The sequence below is a fragment of the Oryctolagus cuniculus genome, chromosome 7 (assembly GCF_964237555.1).
Source record: "Oryctolagus cuniculus chromosome 7, mOryCun1.1, whole genome shotgun sequence".
In the NCBI taxonomy this organism is placed as follows: domain Eukaryota; kingdom Metazoa; phylum Chordata; class Mammalia; order Lagomorpha; family Leporidae; genus Oryctolagus; species Oryctolagus cuniculus.
In genome coordinates this window covers 101,928,150-101,943,887 of record NC_091438.1, presented here as the reverse complement: position 1 = coordinate 101,943,887, position 15,738 = coordinate 101,928,150, and the positions used below count along the sequence as shown (strand labels likewise).

Genomic DNA, 15,738 nt, shown 5'->3' with positions numbered 1-15,738 from the left:
GGCAATGTGCTTCTACCCAACCCCCCCCCCCCCCCCCCGCAAAAAAAAGTTAATTATCTCCACTGAAATGTGCTTAATGCTTCTCCTCCTTCTACATGTTAAATATCTGCAATGAATATTTATGGAAGCATGACTGTTTCTGTGGCACTAGCCACATGAATCCAAGCATTTTTTTCCTGTTTGGTGGATGCCGAAACAGGTCATAGCAAGAGTGATGATGAGGAGTGGCAAGGATATCCTGGAACCCTATAAAATGTGTCTGTTCAGTTTGTCAAAAACAAGGAAACAAAACAGAAGCTTAAAAAAATTAGTAATTCTGGGAGCTCTTGAGTCAGAAACAAAGATGTAAAGAGTGATGATTGTGTTTTGTTAGGTACTTTAAGAGGTGGCTGGAGGGGGTGCAGTACAAATTCAGGGCTTTTAATTAGTGTTCAAATGTTAGATTTCTGGCTCTGGTTTTCCTTAGATACTATGACATTTGTCTTCACTTTCTTGAAAGTAGGTCCATGAATATAAAATAAAATGACTGGCTCAATATATATGGTGCCATGTTCGTAAAAAGAGCATAATGCAACTTTTTAAAATAAATACTATGTGGAGCCGCTTTGCCAGAATTAGTCTTGGTTTTTTGAATCACATTTGTTGAGCTATGATTCGAACTCTGAGCAACTGTAGGATCTGAATACTTAATAGAACTTGCATCACATCGTTGTTAAATCGAATGCAGATTACAATTAGGTTTACTATGTTGGTTCATTTCCTTTTCCTGATGTTTCCAGAGGAATAGGTAAATGGGGAATCCTGACAAATGCTACTACTACTACTGCAAATAAGTTACCATTTATACAGGGGTGAACTTACACATTATCTCATTTTATCCTCTTGACAGTTTTGTGAACTAGTTGTCTGTATTTTATTCTCATTTCAGAGATCGACTCTTGGAATATTGAATAATTTATGAGCACACAGCTCATGAGTGACAGATTCAGAACTGTAACCCAGTTTGGATGCCTTTAGGGCCTCTCCACACTATTACAGTCATGACACTGTCATGCCTCTGTCTGATGGCTACACAGATCATGACTTGTTAATAGAAAGTCTCAGTGGTAGGAGGAACACGGGGGTGTGCTTATGTCTCTGATAACAAAAAAATCTCAGGATGAATTCCACTTCTTGTCTTCAGGGTTTTGAATATAGCCGTTCTGGAAACCCCACTAGGAATTGTTTGGAGAAAGCAGTGGCGGCTCTAGATGGGGCCAAGTACAGTAAGTAACTTCCATTTCCAAGTTTGTAAAGTCTAGAATCTGTTTTTACATACACGTTCATGCTGCATGTCTGTGGGTTCTGCATCCTCACATTCAACCAACCTCAGATGGAAAATATTCTGAAAAAACTGTGTCATCCTGAGCATGTACAAACTGTTTTTTCTTGTCATTATTCCCTAGAAAACACAGTATAACAACCATTTACGTATCATTTACATTGTATTAGGCATTATAAGCTCTCTACTTGTAGATTATATGCAAATATAATGCCATTTTAACTCAGAGACTTGAGCATTCAGAAAGTTTAGTAGCCGTGGGGGGTTCTGGAACAAATTCTCTATGGATACTGAGGAATGTATGTATAGGCAAAGTCATAGGAACAGTAGAACTGGAGAGAAATGCACATTTACTAGTTCAATATTCTTACTTTACTAAGACATTGAATTCTTTGCCCAGGGTTCCTCAGTTCATATTATATGCATATGTGAAATAATCAGGCAGAAATTAATATGAATGGAGGCAGAATACTGGAATCCACTATTTGGTACTCATGTTCACCCTTCACCTGAAGCTGTCAGTATTAATAGATTAGAATTAACTAAGTGTTATAATATTATTTATGAGAATATAAATTTTCACTTCTCTAGTTCATTCACATGATAATTTCTGCCTGAGACTAGCACCAAAGTACATTTATAGTAGTCAATAACCATTGATAATATGCTCTCAGAGATTAGGAATTAACTCCCTGAACTTTTTTTCATGAAGCAAGTAGATTGCTACTTAAATCATTTATACTTCTAAAATAAATGATATTGCAGACTAGTGAATAGAAAGTAAATCTTATGTATTTTTTATTATTTATCAGATAAATCTGGTTCTATTCCTCAAGTTTGAAATTTTTCTTTTTTTCAATATTTGCTTATTTATTTATTTGAAAGGCAGAGTCACAGAGGGAGAGAGAGAGGGAGAGAGCAAGAGAGAGAGAGAGAGAGAGAGAGAGGGAGAGGTAAAAAGAACTTCCATCTGCTGGTTCACTCACCAAAGGGCCATAGGGCCGGAGCTGGGATGAGCTGAAGCCAGGAGCTGAGAGCTTCTTCCAGGTCTCCAAGTGGGTAGAGGAGCCCATGGGCTTGGGCTATCCTCCTCTGCTTTCCCAGGTGCATTAGAAGGGAGCTGGATCAGAAGTGGAACAGCCAGGACTAAAACTGGTGCCCAGATGGGATGCCGGCGCCACAGGAAGAAGTTTCACCCACTATACCAAAGCGCTCACCCCTGAAATTTCTTTTCCTTCCTTCCTTCCTTCCTTCCTTCCTTCCTTCCTTCCTTCCTTCCTTCCTTCCGCTTTATTTATTTATTTGAAAGGCAGAGTTACAGAGAGGCAGAAAGAAGCAGAGGCAGGGAGAGAGAGAGAGAGAGAGAGAGAGAGAGAGAGGTCTTACATCTGCTGCTTCACTCCTCAGATGGCCTCAATGGTCGGAGTTGTACCGGTCCAAAGCCAGGAGCCAGGAGCTTCTTCCAGGTTTCCTAGGGCCCAAGGACTTGGGCCATCTTCTTCTATTTTCCCAGGCCATAGCAGAGAGAGCTGCATTGGAAGTGGAGCAGCCTGGACTTGAACTGGTGCCCATATGGGATCTGGCACTGCAGGCTTGGCTTTACCCTCTTCACCACAGTGCCACCCCCTCCCCACAAATTTCTTCAATTTGTTATTTTTGAATTGCAATTTAATTGGTAGAAGGCCTTTAACCTCTCATTTTTGTGAAGAATTATTTCCTTGAAGTGCTTCGGAGAAATGTAATCAAGGTGGAACTGATGTAACAAAAGTTTATGGGCCTTCATTATTTTAAAGATATTTTATTCTTGAAACAGAAAGGGAGATTTTATGATTCTATAAATCAAGGGATCTCTGGTAACTCAGTGGGGTTGTCTGTTCTAGCATAGAGAGGGACATAAAGCAATGCAATAGGTACTATAGGTATTTCTTCATCTTTAGGTCTGACTTCTGGCTTACTCTAATTTGGTTTTATTTTAGGCTTGGCCTTTGCTTCGGGTTTAGCAGCCACTGTGACTATTACTCATCTTTTAAAAGCAGGAGACCAAATTATTTGTATGGATGATGTGTATGGAGGTAAGTGACTCCTCTCATTTATATTGTGTCAACTACTATTTTAAATATAACAAAATGGACGCTAAATTATACTAACAATATTGCTGGCATTATTGATTACTGATTATTTGTTGTTATTATTTATTTTTGACTTTTTTCATTTTATTTGAAAGACATAGAGACAGAGAGACAGAGAGATTGAGATTTTCCATTTGCTGGTTCACTTTCCAAATGCCTATAACAGCCAGGACTGTGCCAGGCTGAAGCCAGAAGCTGGGTGGCAGGGATCCAAATACTTGAAGCATCATGTACTGTCTCCCAGGGTGCACATTATCGGGAAACTGAATCAGAAGTGGACAAGCCAAGACTCAAACCAGGCACTCTGATATGGTATGCAGGCGTCCCAAGCGGTCTTAACCACTGAACCAATGCTCACCCCTATTTATTATCTTTTAAAGGTGTGTTGGACACCTCTGTGATGGCTCAGACTTAGCAGATGAGGAGCATCAACACTTAGAGTCCATGCTCTGGAACTGCTTATGGGAAACGCTGCTTAATAAGAATGGTATTAATGCTACTGGAATGAATACACAGGACTTGATCGACTTTCAGATGTATTCTGCCCTAGAGAAGATAGTGTTTAAATAGTGTTCTAAAGCCAACTTAAAATTTTACTGTAAGGAAGATAAATTATAACCTGGATTCTTTTCCTTTGCCCCTTCTTTATTTTTCTTTTGGTTTCAGAGAACCTTTTTAAAATCTTTGAAAGCTGTGAGCCCCTTCCCCAAAAAGTGTTCTTGAAATTACCATGAGTATTCAGCATTTCAACTTTAGGTGTCTCCCTTAGAACCCTCCCATGGATCCAAATTTAAGAATTTGCATACCATGTTAGCTACATAAAGAGGGGAAAGGGAATGGGGGAGAAGACAGGCTTACCTCAACCTTTAAACAAGACTGATTTTTGTGTTCAAAACAATAGCAAAGGGTTTTGTAAATGTATATATAAATTCTAAATGCTTCCAAATAATTAGAAGGTGACTTAACAGAGTATTATCACTTTATCTATCTCCTATCTCAACAAAATACTCTGTATATTCTTTAAAGGAAGGGACTTAATAAGCATTTTGTTCCACAGACATTTGTACAATGTGTTGTATTTTATCTTACATCCTTGTAAAATTGAAATTACAGAGCTCTCCAACCATTAGTCACTTTTATAATGCAATGGAAAATCCTCATGGCAAGCAGAGGAAATTGTTGATTTTTTAAAAAAAAAATTATTTGAGAGAGAGAGAACAACAGATGGACAGGTAGAGAGAACTCCCATTCCCTCGCTCATTCCCCAGATGCCCACAATGCTAGGGCTGGGCCAGGCTGAAGCCAGGAACTGGGAATCCAATCCAGGCCTTCCACATAGTTGGCAGGGACCTGACTAGTTGAGCCATCATCACATGTTGCTTTCTAGGGAAGCTGGATCAAGAGTCAGAGTCAGGACTTGAACCCAGACACTCCAATATGGGATGTGGGCATCTTAACCCCTAGGCCAAGTGCTTGCCCCAGTTGTTGATGTTTTGATAGTTCTTTATATTCTTTTTCTTTCTTTCTTTTTCTTTTTCTTTTTGGACAGGCAGAGTTAGACAGTGAGAGAGAGAGAGAAAGAGAGAAAAGTCTTCTTTCTGTTTTTTCACCCCCCAAATGGCTGCTACTCCCGGCACACTGCGCTGATCCGAAGCCATGAGCCAGGTGCTTCCTCCTGGTCTCCCATGCGGGTGCAGGGCCAAGCACTTGGGCCATCCTCCACTGCCTTCCCCGGCCACAACAGAGAGCTGGACTGGAAGAGGAGCAGCTGGGACAGAATCCAGCGCCCTAATTGGGACTAGAACCCCAGGGTGCCCGCACTGCAGGCGGAGGATTACCCAAGTGAGCCGCGGCGCCGGCCTATATTCTTTTTCAATCTTTCATTGCCGAGGGTCAATCTATGTAAAATCAAAAGTCCAATTTATCTTTGATCACAGTTTCTTTCTTTCTTTCTTTCTTTCTTTCTTTCTTTCTTTCTTTCTTTCTTTCTTTCTTTGCTTACTATTAGAAATAGTTGCCTGGCCTTTTAATTTGTATATGTAAAAATCAAATCCTGAAGAGTTTATAAAAAAATTATTCAAAGTTGAAATGATTTATCTTTTTCCACTATAAAAATGTAGTAGTTTGATTTACATTGTTTCATATATTAAAGCTTCAGAACTACACAACAACAATGCTGAGAAAGTACAAAGACTAGTAACCAATTCTTTTCCATTACCAAAGTATCAGCAACAATTGTTATTTTAGATTTGAGTACCAGGAAGTAATTGTTAAAAAAACCTAATGTTTCTGGAGCCGGTGCTTTGGCTCTGGCATCTCAAATGGGCGCGTGTTTGAGTCCTGGCTGCTCCACTTCCAGCCCAGCTTTCTGCTATGGCCTGGGAAAGCAGTAGAAGATGGCCCAAGTGCTTGGGCCCCTGCACACATGTGGGAGACCCAGGGGAGACTACTGGTTCTTGGCTTTGGATCGGCCCAGCTCCAGCCATTTCGGCTATTTGGGAACTGAACCAGCAGATAAAAGACCCCTCTCTCTCTGCCTCTGCCTCTCTGTAACTCTGTCTTTCAAATAAATAAATAAATCTTTAAAAAAAAATAAATCTGATATTTCAGGGAGTATACTGCTTACTGTTTGAAGAGTAGAAATTGAGTATTTTGAGAAGTATGATTAGAAGCCACTGAAAACATCAACAAGATTAAAATAGGTCTGGCATCTCTCAAATATTGCATGCTAGTTAGGTCCATGAATTGTGGAGTGAATTCTAATAGTTGGTATATTATCTCAGCCAAATTATTAACCAAAGTCTGTTTTTTCATTTACAAAATAGGGATAATTGTACCTGCTTTAGAGAAGTAGTTGTGAGAACTGTGTGAGAAATATACCCAAGTATTTTCTGCTTTATGCCACTTGTGTATATTAAGTGAGCTTTAGTTGGCTCTTAAACCTTTAAAGTCAAGCATCATTATTTTTTATATATTGGCTAGCCAAATTATTTAACCCAACTAGAAATGCTTTCAATTGCATTTTTATTGATGAATTGGAGTTTCTTTTATTTTTAAAGTGCTTATACTTATAAGGAATGGCCATTTCTTAATATAATGTTCTCTTTATTTTATCTGATTCTCTTGCTGCAGGTACAAACAGATACTTCAGGCAGGTGGCAGTTGAATTTGGATTGAAGATTTCTTTTGTTGATTGTTCCAAAACCAAATTGCTAGAGGCAGCAATTACACCAGAAACCAAGGTAACTCAGTGTTTTGGTTTTGTCTGTTTTCCCTGTGATGTGTTTTCATTATTTCTGTTTACTAGAGAATAAAATTTAGATATACATAATGAATTTTGTTAGAAGCCATAAAAAACACCTAACAAGATTCAGATAAGTCTGATCTCTTTAAATATTATAACATGATTAGGAACATGAATTCTGTAGTGAATTCAGATTTTAACTATGTATGATAGATGGTATATATTCTCTTGGACAAAGTATTTAAAGTCTCAATTTCTTCATTTGCAAAATAGGATTAATTGTATCCACCTTACTGAAAAATAGTTGTGAGAACTAAGTGTAATGCCTGTGAAATGCTTAATATAGTAACTGGATCTATGGTAATTGTTAACAACAATTGGATACAGGACCATTCAATTCTTAACTTTCTTACCAAACTCCTATTGGTAACAGAAATCATCGTTGAGATTGGATTATAGAAAAAGAAGTTTGCTGAGCCCCAAACCTTAGGCACAGTGGCTTTTTCAGGGCTCCAGGAATATCTTCACAAATAATGGAAGTAGAGAAAGGATCGCAGCAATTTTAGCCTTCGTCCTGGGAATCTTGTGTGCTGCCGGAAGGTGTTTTGTGCCTGAGTGAATGGCAGATGTGATATTCTTTATTGGGATCTCATTTAAATTCAGCAGGGGTAAGAGAAAGACCAGTGTCTTTTATAAATCAGCCATTTCCAACTTCTTGCTCAGGATTGAAAGGTTAGAATTGTACCCAAGATTAGGTTGCAGGGAGTGCTAAAAATTTTAAATTTTTTCTCATACAAGTTACTTTGCAGATTAATATAGGGATGAGCTTTGGTAGTTAAGGTTTGTTGTCAAAGGAACTTGTTTTTCTTGCTTGGGAGAAAAGATACTTATTAAAACAGCTGGTCTGCATTATGCTTAATGAATAAGCCAGTCCCAAAAAGACAAATATCATGTTGTCTCTGATTTGTGGTAACTAATATACAGAACATATAATAAATGTAATGTGTATCAGTGAAATCGACATTTTCAGATATGATTATTGTTTATAACCCTCTTCGGTACTCCTGAGGAACAGTGGTTTTTCTGCTTACCACTTGTTGACTTCTTTATTTAGTGGAGGGTAAAGCTTGTGATTATAAATTGAAAGTATGTCATTATAAAAATTAAAAAAAAAATAAGAAAAGAAGGAGGAGGGAGGGTGGAAGCCACAGAGGGAGGGCAGGTAGGGTGAGAAGTATCATTATACTCTTACAACTGTATATATGAAATACATGAAATTTATATTTTATTTTATAAAAATAAAAATTTTTAAAAAACAATAAATGCAAAAGTAAATGAGCACAAAATAAAGTAAAATGAAATAAAGTAGCTAGTCTTAGTCTTCCTAAGGAAGGAAAGCAAATTATGTGTATGTTAAACTTTGTAAACAGGCTTTTGTATATTGACTTTTTACCAACTTGAGTTAATAAATCCTGCACTTTGTCTGTCCTGAATTATCAGGCTCATCATTTGAATGAAAACTTTTAAGTCAATGTATAACCTAGTTTGCATTTATTTACTTCTTTTTAATTTTTTACTTCTTCCTCTTTGTGTCATTTTATTTATTTATTTCATTTGAAAGGCTTAGAGACAGACACACACATACACACATACACACACATATATATTAGAAAGACAGATTTGCTGGTTGACTCCTTCAATTCTTGCAACATCTGGGACTGGGTCAGGCAGAAGTCGGGAGCTTGAGAACGTGAATCTGAGTCTCCCATATAGGTGACAGGAACCCAAGTACTGAGCCATTACCTGGTGCCTCCCAGGTTGCACATTAGCTGGAATCTGCAGTTGGGGGCAGGAGAATTTGAACACAGGTGCTCTGATATGGGATGTGTGCATCCCAAGTGGTGTCTTAACTATTATACCAGATGCCTGCCCCATTATTTATATTTCAGAACAAAATTTCCAGATACTAAATTTTATCTTTTGAATACATCTTCCTTTTTATGAAAAAATAATTGTAATAATTAGTTTTAGCACTTTTCTGCTTATGTACATTATCTCACTTGATATCCTTACAGGTCTATAAGTTAAATATTATCAACCCAATTATATAGTTGGAGGACTTGAGAAATATACAAGATAAGTTGCTTAGCTGTGGCATCAGAAATTCATAGGGGGAGCTGGTGCTATGATGTAGCAGGTAAAGCCACTGCCTGCAGCGCCAATATCCCATATGTGTGCTGGTTCTGGTTGCAGCTGCTCCACTTCCAATCCAGCTCCCTGTTAATGTCCTGGGAAAGCAGCAGTAGATGGGCCCAAGTCCTTGGTCCGCTGCACCCGCGTGGGAGACCTGGAAGAAACTCCTGGCTCTTGGCTTTAGATTGGCCCAGCTCCATTTTTTTTTTTTTTTTTAAACAGGCAGAGTAGACAGTGAGAGAGAAAGACAGAGAGAAAGGTCTTCCTTTGCTGTTGGTTCACCCTCCAATGGCCGCTGCGGCTGGCGCGCTGCAGCCGGCGCACTGCGCTGATCCGATGGCAGGAGCCAGGTACTTATCCTGGTCTCCCATGGGGTGCAGGGCCCAAGTACTTGGGCCATCCTCCACTGCACTCCCTGGCCACAGCAGAGAGCTGGCCTGGAAGAGGGGCAACCGGGACAGAATCCGGCGCCCTGACCGGGGACTAGAACCCGGTGTGCTGGTGCCGCAAGGCGGAGGATTAGCCTGTTGAGCCGTGGCGCTGGCCCCAGCTCCATTTGTTGTAGCCATTTGGGGAGTGATCCAGTGGATGGAGGCTCTCTCTCACTCTCTGTCTCTCTCTCCCTCTAACTTTACCTTTCAAATAAATAAATGTCTTAATAATAAAAAAAGAAATTTGTAAGGAAGGCTAGGATTCAGATTTGAACCTTCTAACTTCATTGTCCATATGTTTCTGTTGTTTTTTTAAAGATTTAATGCAGCCTCTCAGACTGTTACAATATATGAGATGAATGTTTGTGTAATATTATGTTGTGTGTTTTTATAAACTATTGTTCTTTACTGAATTATTTTAGCTTGTTTGGATCGAAACACCCACAAACCCTATCTTGAAGATAATTGACATTGAAGCATGTGCACAAACTGTCCATAAGCATGGAGACATTATTTTGGTTGTGGATAACACTTTTATGTCCGCATATTTCCAGGTAAATGACAATAAATTATTCTGGTGTGATTTGTAGATCACTCAGATAGCTGCATATAGGAAAGGAAATATTTGCTTACAATTAAAATAATTATTATTTAATTCATGAAAACCAGTCATAATTACTGATTAGACAAACGTTAAATTTGGACCTTTTCTACCATCAGTTAGTATTTGTTCACACCTATATTAATATGTTGCATATGGCACTTTGTGTTTGTAAAGGTTATCTCAATTACAGCTTTTCTTTTGGGATGTATAAATTCTTTGAAGACATAGCCTTATGATATATGATTGTGTGTACTAATGCCTTATACACAGCAAGGACTTGACTGTTTATGGGTTAGTTATAAAATAGTCATATTGCTTTTCATCACACTTCATGTATTTTTAAATATATTAGTTAACTTTTTTTAAACCCAGTTTTTCAAATAAAAGGAAAAGCTATATGCAATGAAATCCCTGGATATGTTAATACATATCATTGCTTCATTTGCTACTTTTTTCTGCTCACTGCACCCCAAAGACTATTACTAGCCCCATGTAACTTTATTTATATTAGGAATTTCTATTACATATGTTTTGTGGTAGTATTTATAGTGCGCCTGTCTTTGTATGGGCTGCTATAACAAATTCCCATACTTACAAACAGAATTTATGTCTCAGTTTTGGATGCTGGGATTTCCAGGATGAGGGCCCTAGCAGCAGATCTGGTTTCTGTAAGGGCCTGCTTTCTGGTTCATTCCTGGTGCTTCTCCCTATGCCCTCACAAGGTAAGAGTCCAGGAAGCTCTCTGGGGCTTCCTTTAAAAGGGCACTCACCCCATTCATGAGGGCTTTGTGTTTATGACCTCATCATTTCTCAAAGGGGCTACCCCCCAACCCCCAATACTCTGACACATTGGTAATTAGGCTTCAAACTATGAATTGGGGTGAGGGGAGGGGTACCCAAACATTCAATCCATAGTGGCTCTCTTTAAACTATCTCTTGTCTTCACTACCCTGTGACATTTATCTCTTGAATACAATCCTCCCATCTATATGTCCTTTGTTCTTTCTCTTTTCCAGGTTCTTCCTCTTTTCTGTTTTGCTCTTTTTGGTAGATAATCATGGACTCTGCCTATAATTGACTTGTTTTCTGCCTTTTCCCCATGTCTTCTTCCTTTCCTTATTACAGTTACCTTCTTCTTGCTCTTTCCTTCTGCTTGTATCTTTTCACACCTAGAACTCTTCCTGTAGTTCAACTTGATTCTGCAGAGTTCATGGAACTCCAGCCCATTTTCTCCAGCTTGTCAATGAGGCAGATGGCCCCGGCTGCTGTCTCCCTGTGACTGGCTGAGGCCCCTGTTGCTCACTTTTCTCCATTTTATTTGAAGGTACAATTAATATTTTGTTTTTCTTTCCTGAAATACTTTCTGTCAACATTGCATTCTGCTAGCTTCATGGGCCATCTTTCTTTGGTTCATGATGTATCTTTGGCTTTTGTGTATCAGGTAAGGCAATCTAGTTCCGGCTGGAGAATCTCCTGACAAAGTCTACTTGTCCCAAGTCATTTTCACCTTTGGACTTTATATTCCAACTCTTGAATTCATATGCTACTTACATTAGGCCCTGTATATAGCTTCAAATCACCTTGGCTGAGTCACAGTGAGTCCTGTATATTCCAAGAGAGAGTGCATGATTTTTTTTTTAGCCTGGCCCTGCCCAAGTTACTCATCAAGCCAAGCCCTCTTTCTCATGCTACTGTCGCTAGAATAGGTCTAGTTTTTCTACCTTTCCAAAGCCCACATCTCATTTCTCATGTCAAGGGTTGCATTTGCTTCATTTCAATTTGGATTCGGTTCTAGTTGAATGAATTAGCATTACATTGTCCCTGGGTAGCCACCTGTATTGATTTCACAAAGTCAATCTCCTTCTGAAAAGATAGATCCTCATTGTCTTAGTTTCATTAAAACTGGATATATCCTTTCCCCTTCCCGTTGTCTTCTGCATCTTCTCTAAGTCTCACAAAAGGGAAATAAATGAACATCGCACCATGACGTTCAGAGCCTGTGGAGTCAAGCAGTCTGGGTGGGCGTGAGTCCTATACCAGTTTTTCATCTGCATGATCCATCTTTTTTAAAGTCCCTTTTCCATCCTTACAGGAAAACCATAAAAGTACTGGTTTTTTGAGTTAAAGAATTTTTTACAGTGCTTTACTGGATTATATAAGATATTCAGCATGATTCTTGGCACAGAATGAGAGCAACAGCTGTTAGTAGTTTTTATTTTTCCTTCGCTTTTGACCATAGAATTTACAGAGCATCATCCGCTTTGGCCCATTGCTCTAGAGAAGAGCAGACGCATGTGTTGAGATTGCTTTGAGCAATACCTTACATCCTATTTTTGAAATAGTCTGTATGAAATGGTCCTGTAGCCACCCACACTATTTTCCAAAGACATCTAATGAGGTCACGATATACTTTCCTAAACAAACTTTTATGTTAAAAAATGTACATGGAAAAATGTTGAAAATCCATTGTTTAGTAGATGAATTGATTTTAACTGTAAGTCTTACTGTAAACAAACATTTTGACTATAGCATTAACTTGTAGGAAAATTAGGTGGGAAAAAACAAATTTTTTATGAGTAATTTTTACACTTGTCAAAAGTAGTGTAATAAAATTAGAGTAATTAGGAGTCAAGATCATGATAAACCAAGTATAAATAATTACAGCATACATCATTAGGTTTTAATGATTAAAAATGTAAGCAGATTAGCTCATACTTACTTGACATAAACACTGGTGGATGTTTATGTTAACTATTTTATGTGTATAGTAAGTCATAAAATGCTGTGTCTCTGCCATAGGTAATGAATTTAGAGGCCAGTAAGCAACCACCATAAACAGCTCCAGGAGCCTTGTTGACTGGGTCTGTCTGCTATTTCTACAAAACTTGTGCCTTCAATTGAGTATTGGTCCACTGCTTCATATTTGTATTTTTATTTGGTGGGAGGGAAACAAGACAGCATAATATCAAAGATCTGGAAAACGTTAAGATATATGTATATTTCTGCAAAGTTAGTATTGGTTAGAATGGGAATGGAATTACAATTGCACTAGTCATGGTAATGAAGCATATTTTCAAATGGTTTCACATTCAAAGCAAACTTCTGTTTCTTTCAGCGGCCTTTGGCTCTGGGAGCTGATATTTGTATGTATTCCGCAACAAAATACATGAATGGTAAGCTATGCATAGTCCACATTTGAAATGTTTTTTTCCATAGATAGGTGGGAATAGCCTAGGGTTTGATATTTTAAGCCTTTTACTTCTATTACAGTTTTTTTTTTTTCTGTGATTTATGGAGAATAACATTTTAATTTGATTAAATATATGATTTCATTTGTAAAGACAGAACTATGCTCATGATTTATGAGGAGAAGATTAAAATTTACTGTAAAAGGTTGTACTTTATCCTTCTGACAGCTTAAAAAGAAATATTTAGCTTTTATATGATTTTTATTTTTGGAGTGATGTAGTTTTTGCCCCTGCCAAATTGAATACAGTTTACTTAAACTTGTTTCATAAGATTTTGCTCCTGAGAGGTTTTCTCAGATGATAGTCACATTTTGGATATTACAAAATGAGAATAAACATAAATTGTTTGCAACATAAATGTTTCGTCTTAGGCCACAGTGACGTTGTGATGGGCTTAGTGTCTGTTAATTCGGAAAGTCTCCATAACAGGCTTCGCTTCTTGCAAAATTGTAAGTATTCTAACATTTACATTGCTTACATTTAGAGGGAAAAGATTGTGATTTTTTAGAAGAAAGTGGAGAAAATTGGGCTATTGAAGTATTAGTTATAGCATGCGACAACTAACTGAGCACCAAAGGGGAAACCTGTTGAAGTGAAATGGACACTATGAGAAACAGTGACTTGATCAGCTCTTGTCCTGACTGTTGATGTACAATGTAATACTTTATCCATTTTAGTATTTTTTTTTGTTCTAGTACTATTGGTTGAACTCTGTAATTAACACACAATTATTCTTAAGTGTTTAAATTTTAACTGAAAAGTGATCCCTGTTAAATATAAGAGTGGGAATAAAAGAGGGAGGAGATGTACAATTTGGGACATGCTCAATTGGACTTGCCCCAAATGGTGGAGTTAGAATCATGCCAGGGGATTCCAATACAATCCCATCAAGGTGGCATGTACCAATGCCATCTCACTAGCCCAAGTGATCAATTTCAGTTCACAATTGATCACACTGATAGGTCTAAGAGTCAAAGGGATCACTCAAACAAGACTAGTGTCTGCTAATACTAGCTGATAGAATCAAAAAGGGAGAGAATGATCCATCATGGGAAGTGGGATACACAGCAGACTCATAGAATGGCAGATGTCCTAAATAGCACTCTGGCCTCAGAATCAGCCCTTAAGGCATTCGGATCTGGCTGAAGAGCCCATGAGAGTAGTTTAGGCATGGAAAGCCAAGACACTCTGGAAAAATAAAAACAGGAACCTAAATGAAAGATCTCTGCGAATGAGATCCCAGTGGAAAGAACGGGGCCATCAAAGAAGGAGGTACCTTTCTCTGAAGGGAGGAGAGAACTTCCACTTTGACTATGACCCTGTTGGAATAAGATTGAAGTCAGTGAACTCAAAAGGCTTCCATAGCCTTGGCAACTCATGACTAGAGCCTAGGGAGATTACTGATGCCATAACCAAGAGTGTCAAATTGTTAAGTCAACAACAAGAGTCACTGTGTACTTGCTTCTCATGTGGGATCTGTCCTTAATGTGTTGTCCAATGTGAAGTAATGCTATAACTAGTACTGAAACAGTATTTTACACTTTGTGTTTCTGTGTGGGTGCAAACTGATGAAGTCTTTACTTAATATATACTAAATTGATCTTTTGTATATAAAGATAATTGAAAATGAATCTTGATGTGAATGGAATGGGAGAGGGAGCGGGAGATGGGAGGGATGCGAGTGGGCAGGAAATTATGGGGGGGGGAAGCCATTGTAATACATAAACTGTACTTTGGAAATTTATATTTACTAAATTAAAAAAAAGACCAAAAAAAAGTATTAGTTATAGCATAATAAGGCTTTATGATATGATACAAGGAGTGTCTTTTTATTTTCATTTCTATGTTAATTTTTTTAAAAAAAGATTATTTATTTATTTGAAAGGCAGTTACAGAGAGAGAGAGAGACAGAGAGAGAGAGACACACAGAGAGAGAGGTCTTCCATCTGCTGGTTCACTCCCAAAATGGACGCAAGGGCCAGAGCTAGATGGTCTGAATCCAGGCCAGGAGCTTCTTCTGGATCTTCCACATGATTGGAGGGACCCAAGCACTTGAGCCATTCTTTGATGCTCTTCAAGGCACATTAGCAGGGAACTAGATCAGAAGAGGAGTACTTGGGACTTGAACTGGTGTCCATTTGGGATGCTGGCAACAGCGTGACCTACTATACCACAGTGCTGGTCCTTCCATGTCTATTTTACTTATAATATGTTAGAGTACAGTGAATTTTTAGTTTAGGACGATGAATTTTTTTGAATAGCTTTTAAAAAACATTAGAATTTTGGCTTTCATATATTATATATTTTATATTTGGAAAGGTGGTTAATTTTAAATACAGTTAAGCTATAAAGTTACATTTTTCAACAGATGCTTAAACACCATTTCCTGTTTATATTATTTAGTTTATCTTAAGTATGGCTCAAGATTTAACCATTACAATTTGACAGATGAGAAACAAGCATAATTGGGGGTAAAAGTGCTTCTCTGGGAAGTAGATAAAACAGAAACGAAAGGAGGCGGGAAGCCAAAACTTAATGCTTGATGAATGTTCTTTCATTGAATCAAAG

General features: G+C 38.1%; 1 protein-coding gene across 1 annotated transcript in view; it reads left to right on the top strand.

The window, feature by feature from the left end:
* The window catches only part of CTH (cystathionine gamma-lyase), a 28,814-nt gene that overhangs the window by 2,040 nt on the left and 11,036 nt on the right, over positions 1 to 15,738 (top strand). The window contains exons 2-7 of the mRNA XM_008265065.4: positions 1,184 to 1,265; positions 3,298 to 3,393; positions 6,583 to 6,692; positions 9,741 to 9,872; positions 13,038 to 13,095; positions 13,542 to 13,619. Coding sequence (XP_008263287.2) covers positions 1,184 to 1,265; positions 3,298 to 3,393; positions 6,583 to 6,692; positions 9,741 to 9,872; positions 13,038 to 13,095; positions 13,542 to 13,619 — 556 coding nt within the window. The remainder of the gene's footprint in view (positions 1 to 1,183; positions 1,266 to 3,297; positions 3,394 to 6,582; positions 6,693 to 9,740; positions 9,873 to 13,037; positions 13,096 to 13,541; positions 13,620 to 15,738) is intronic.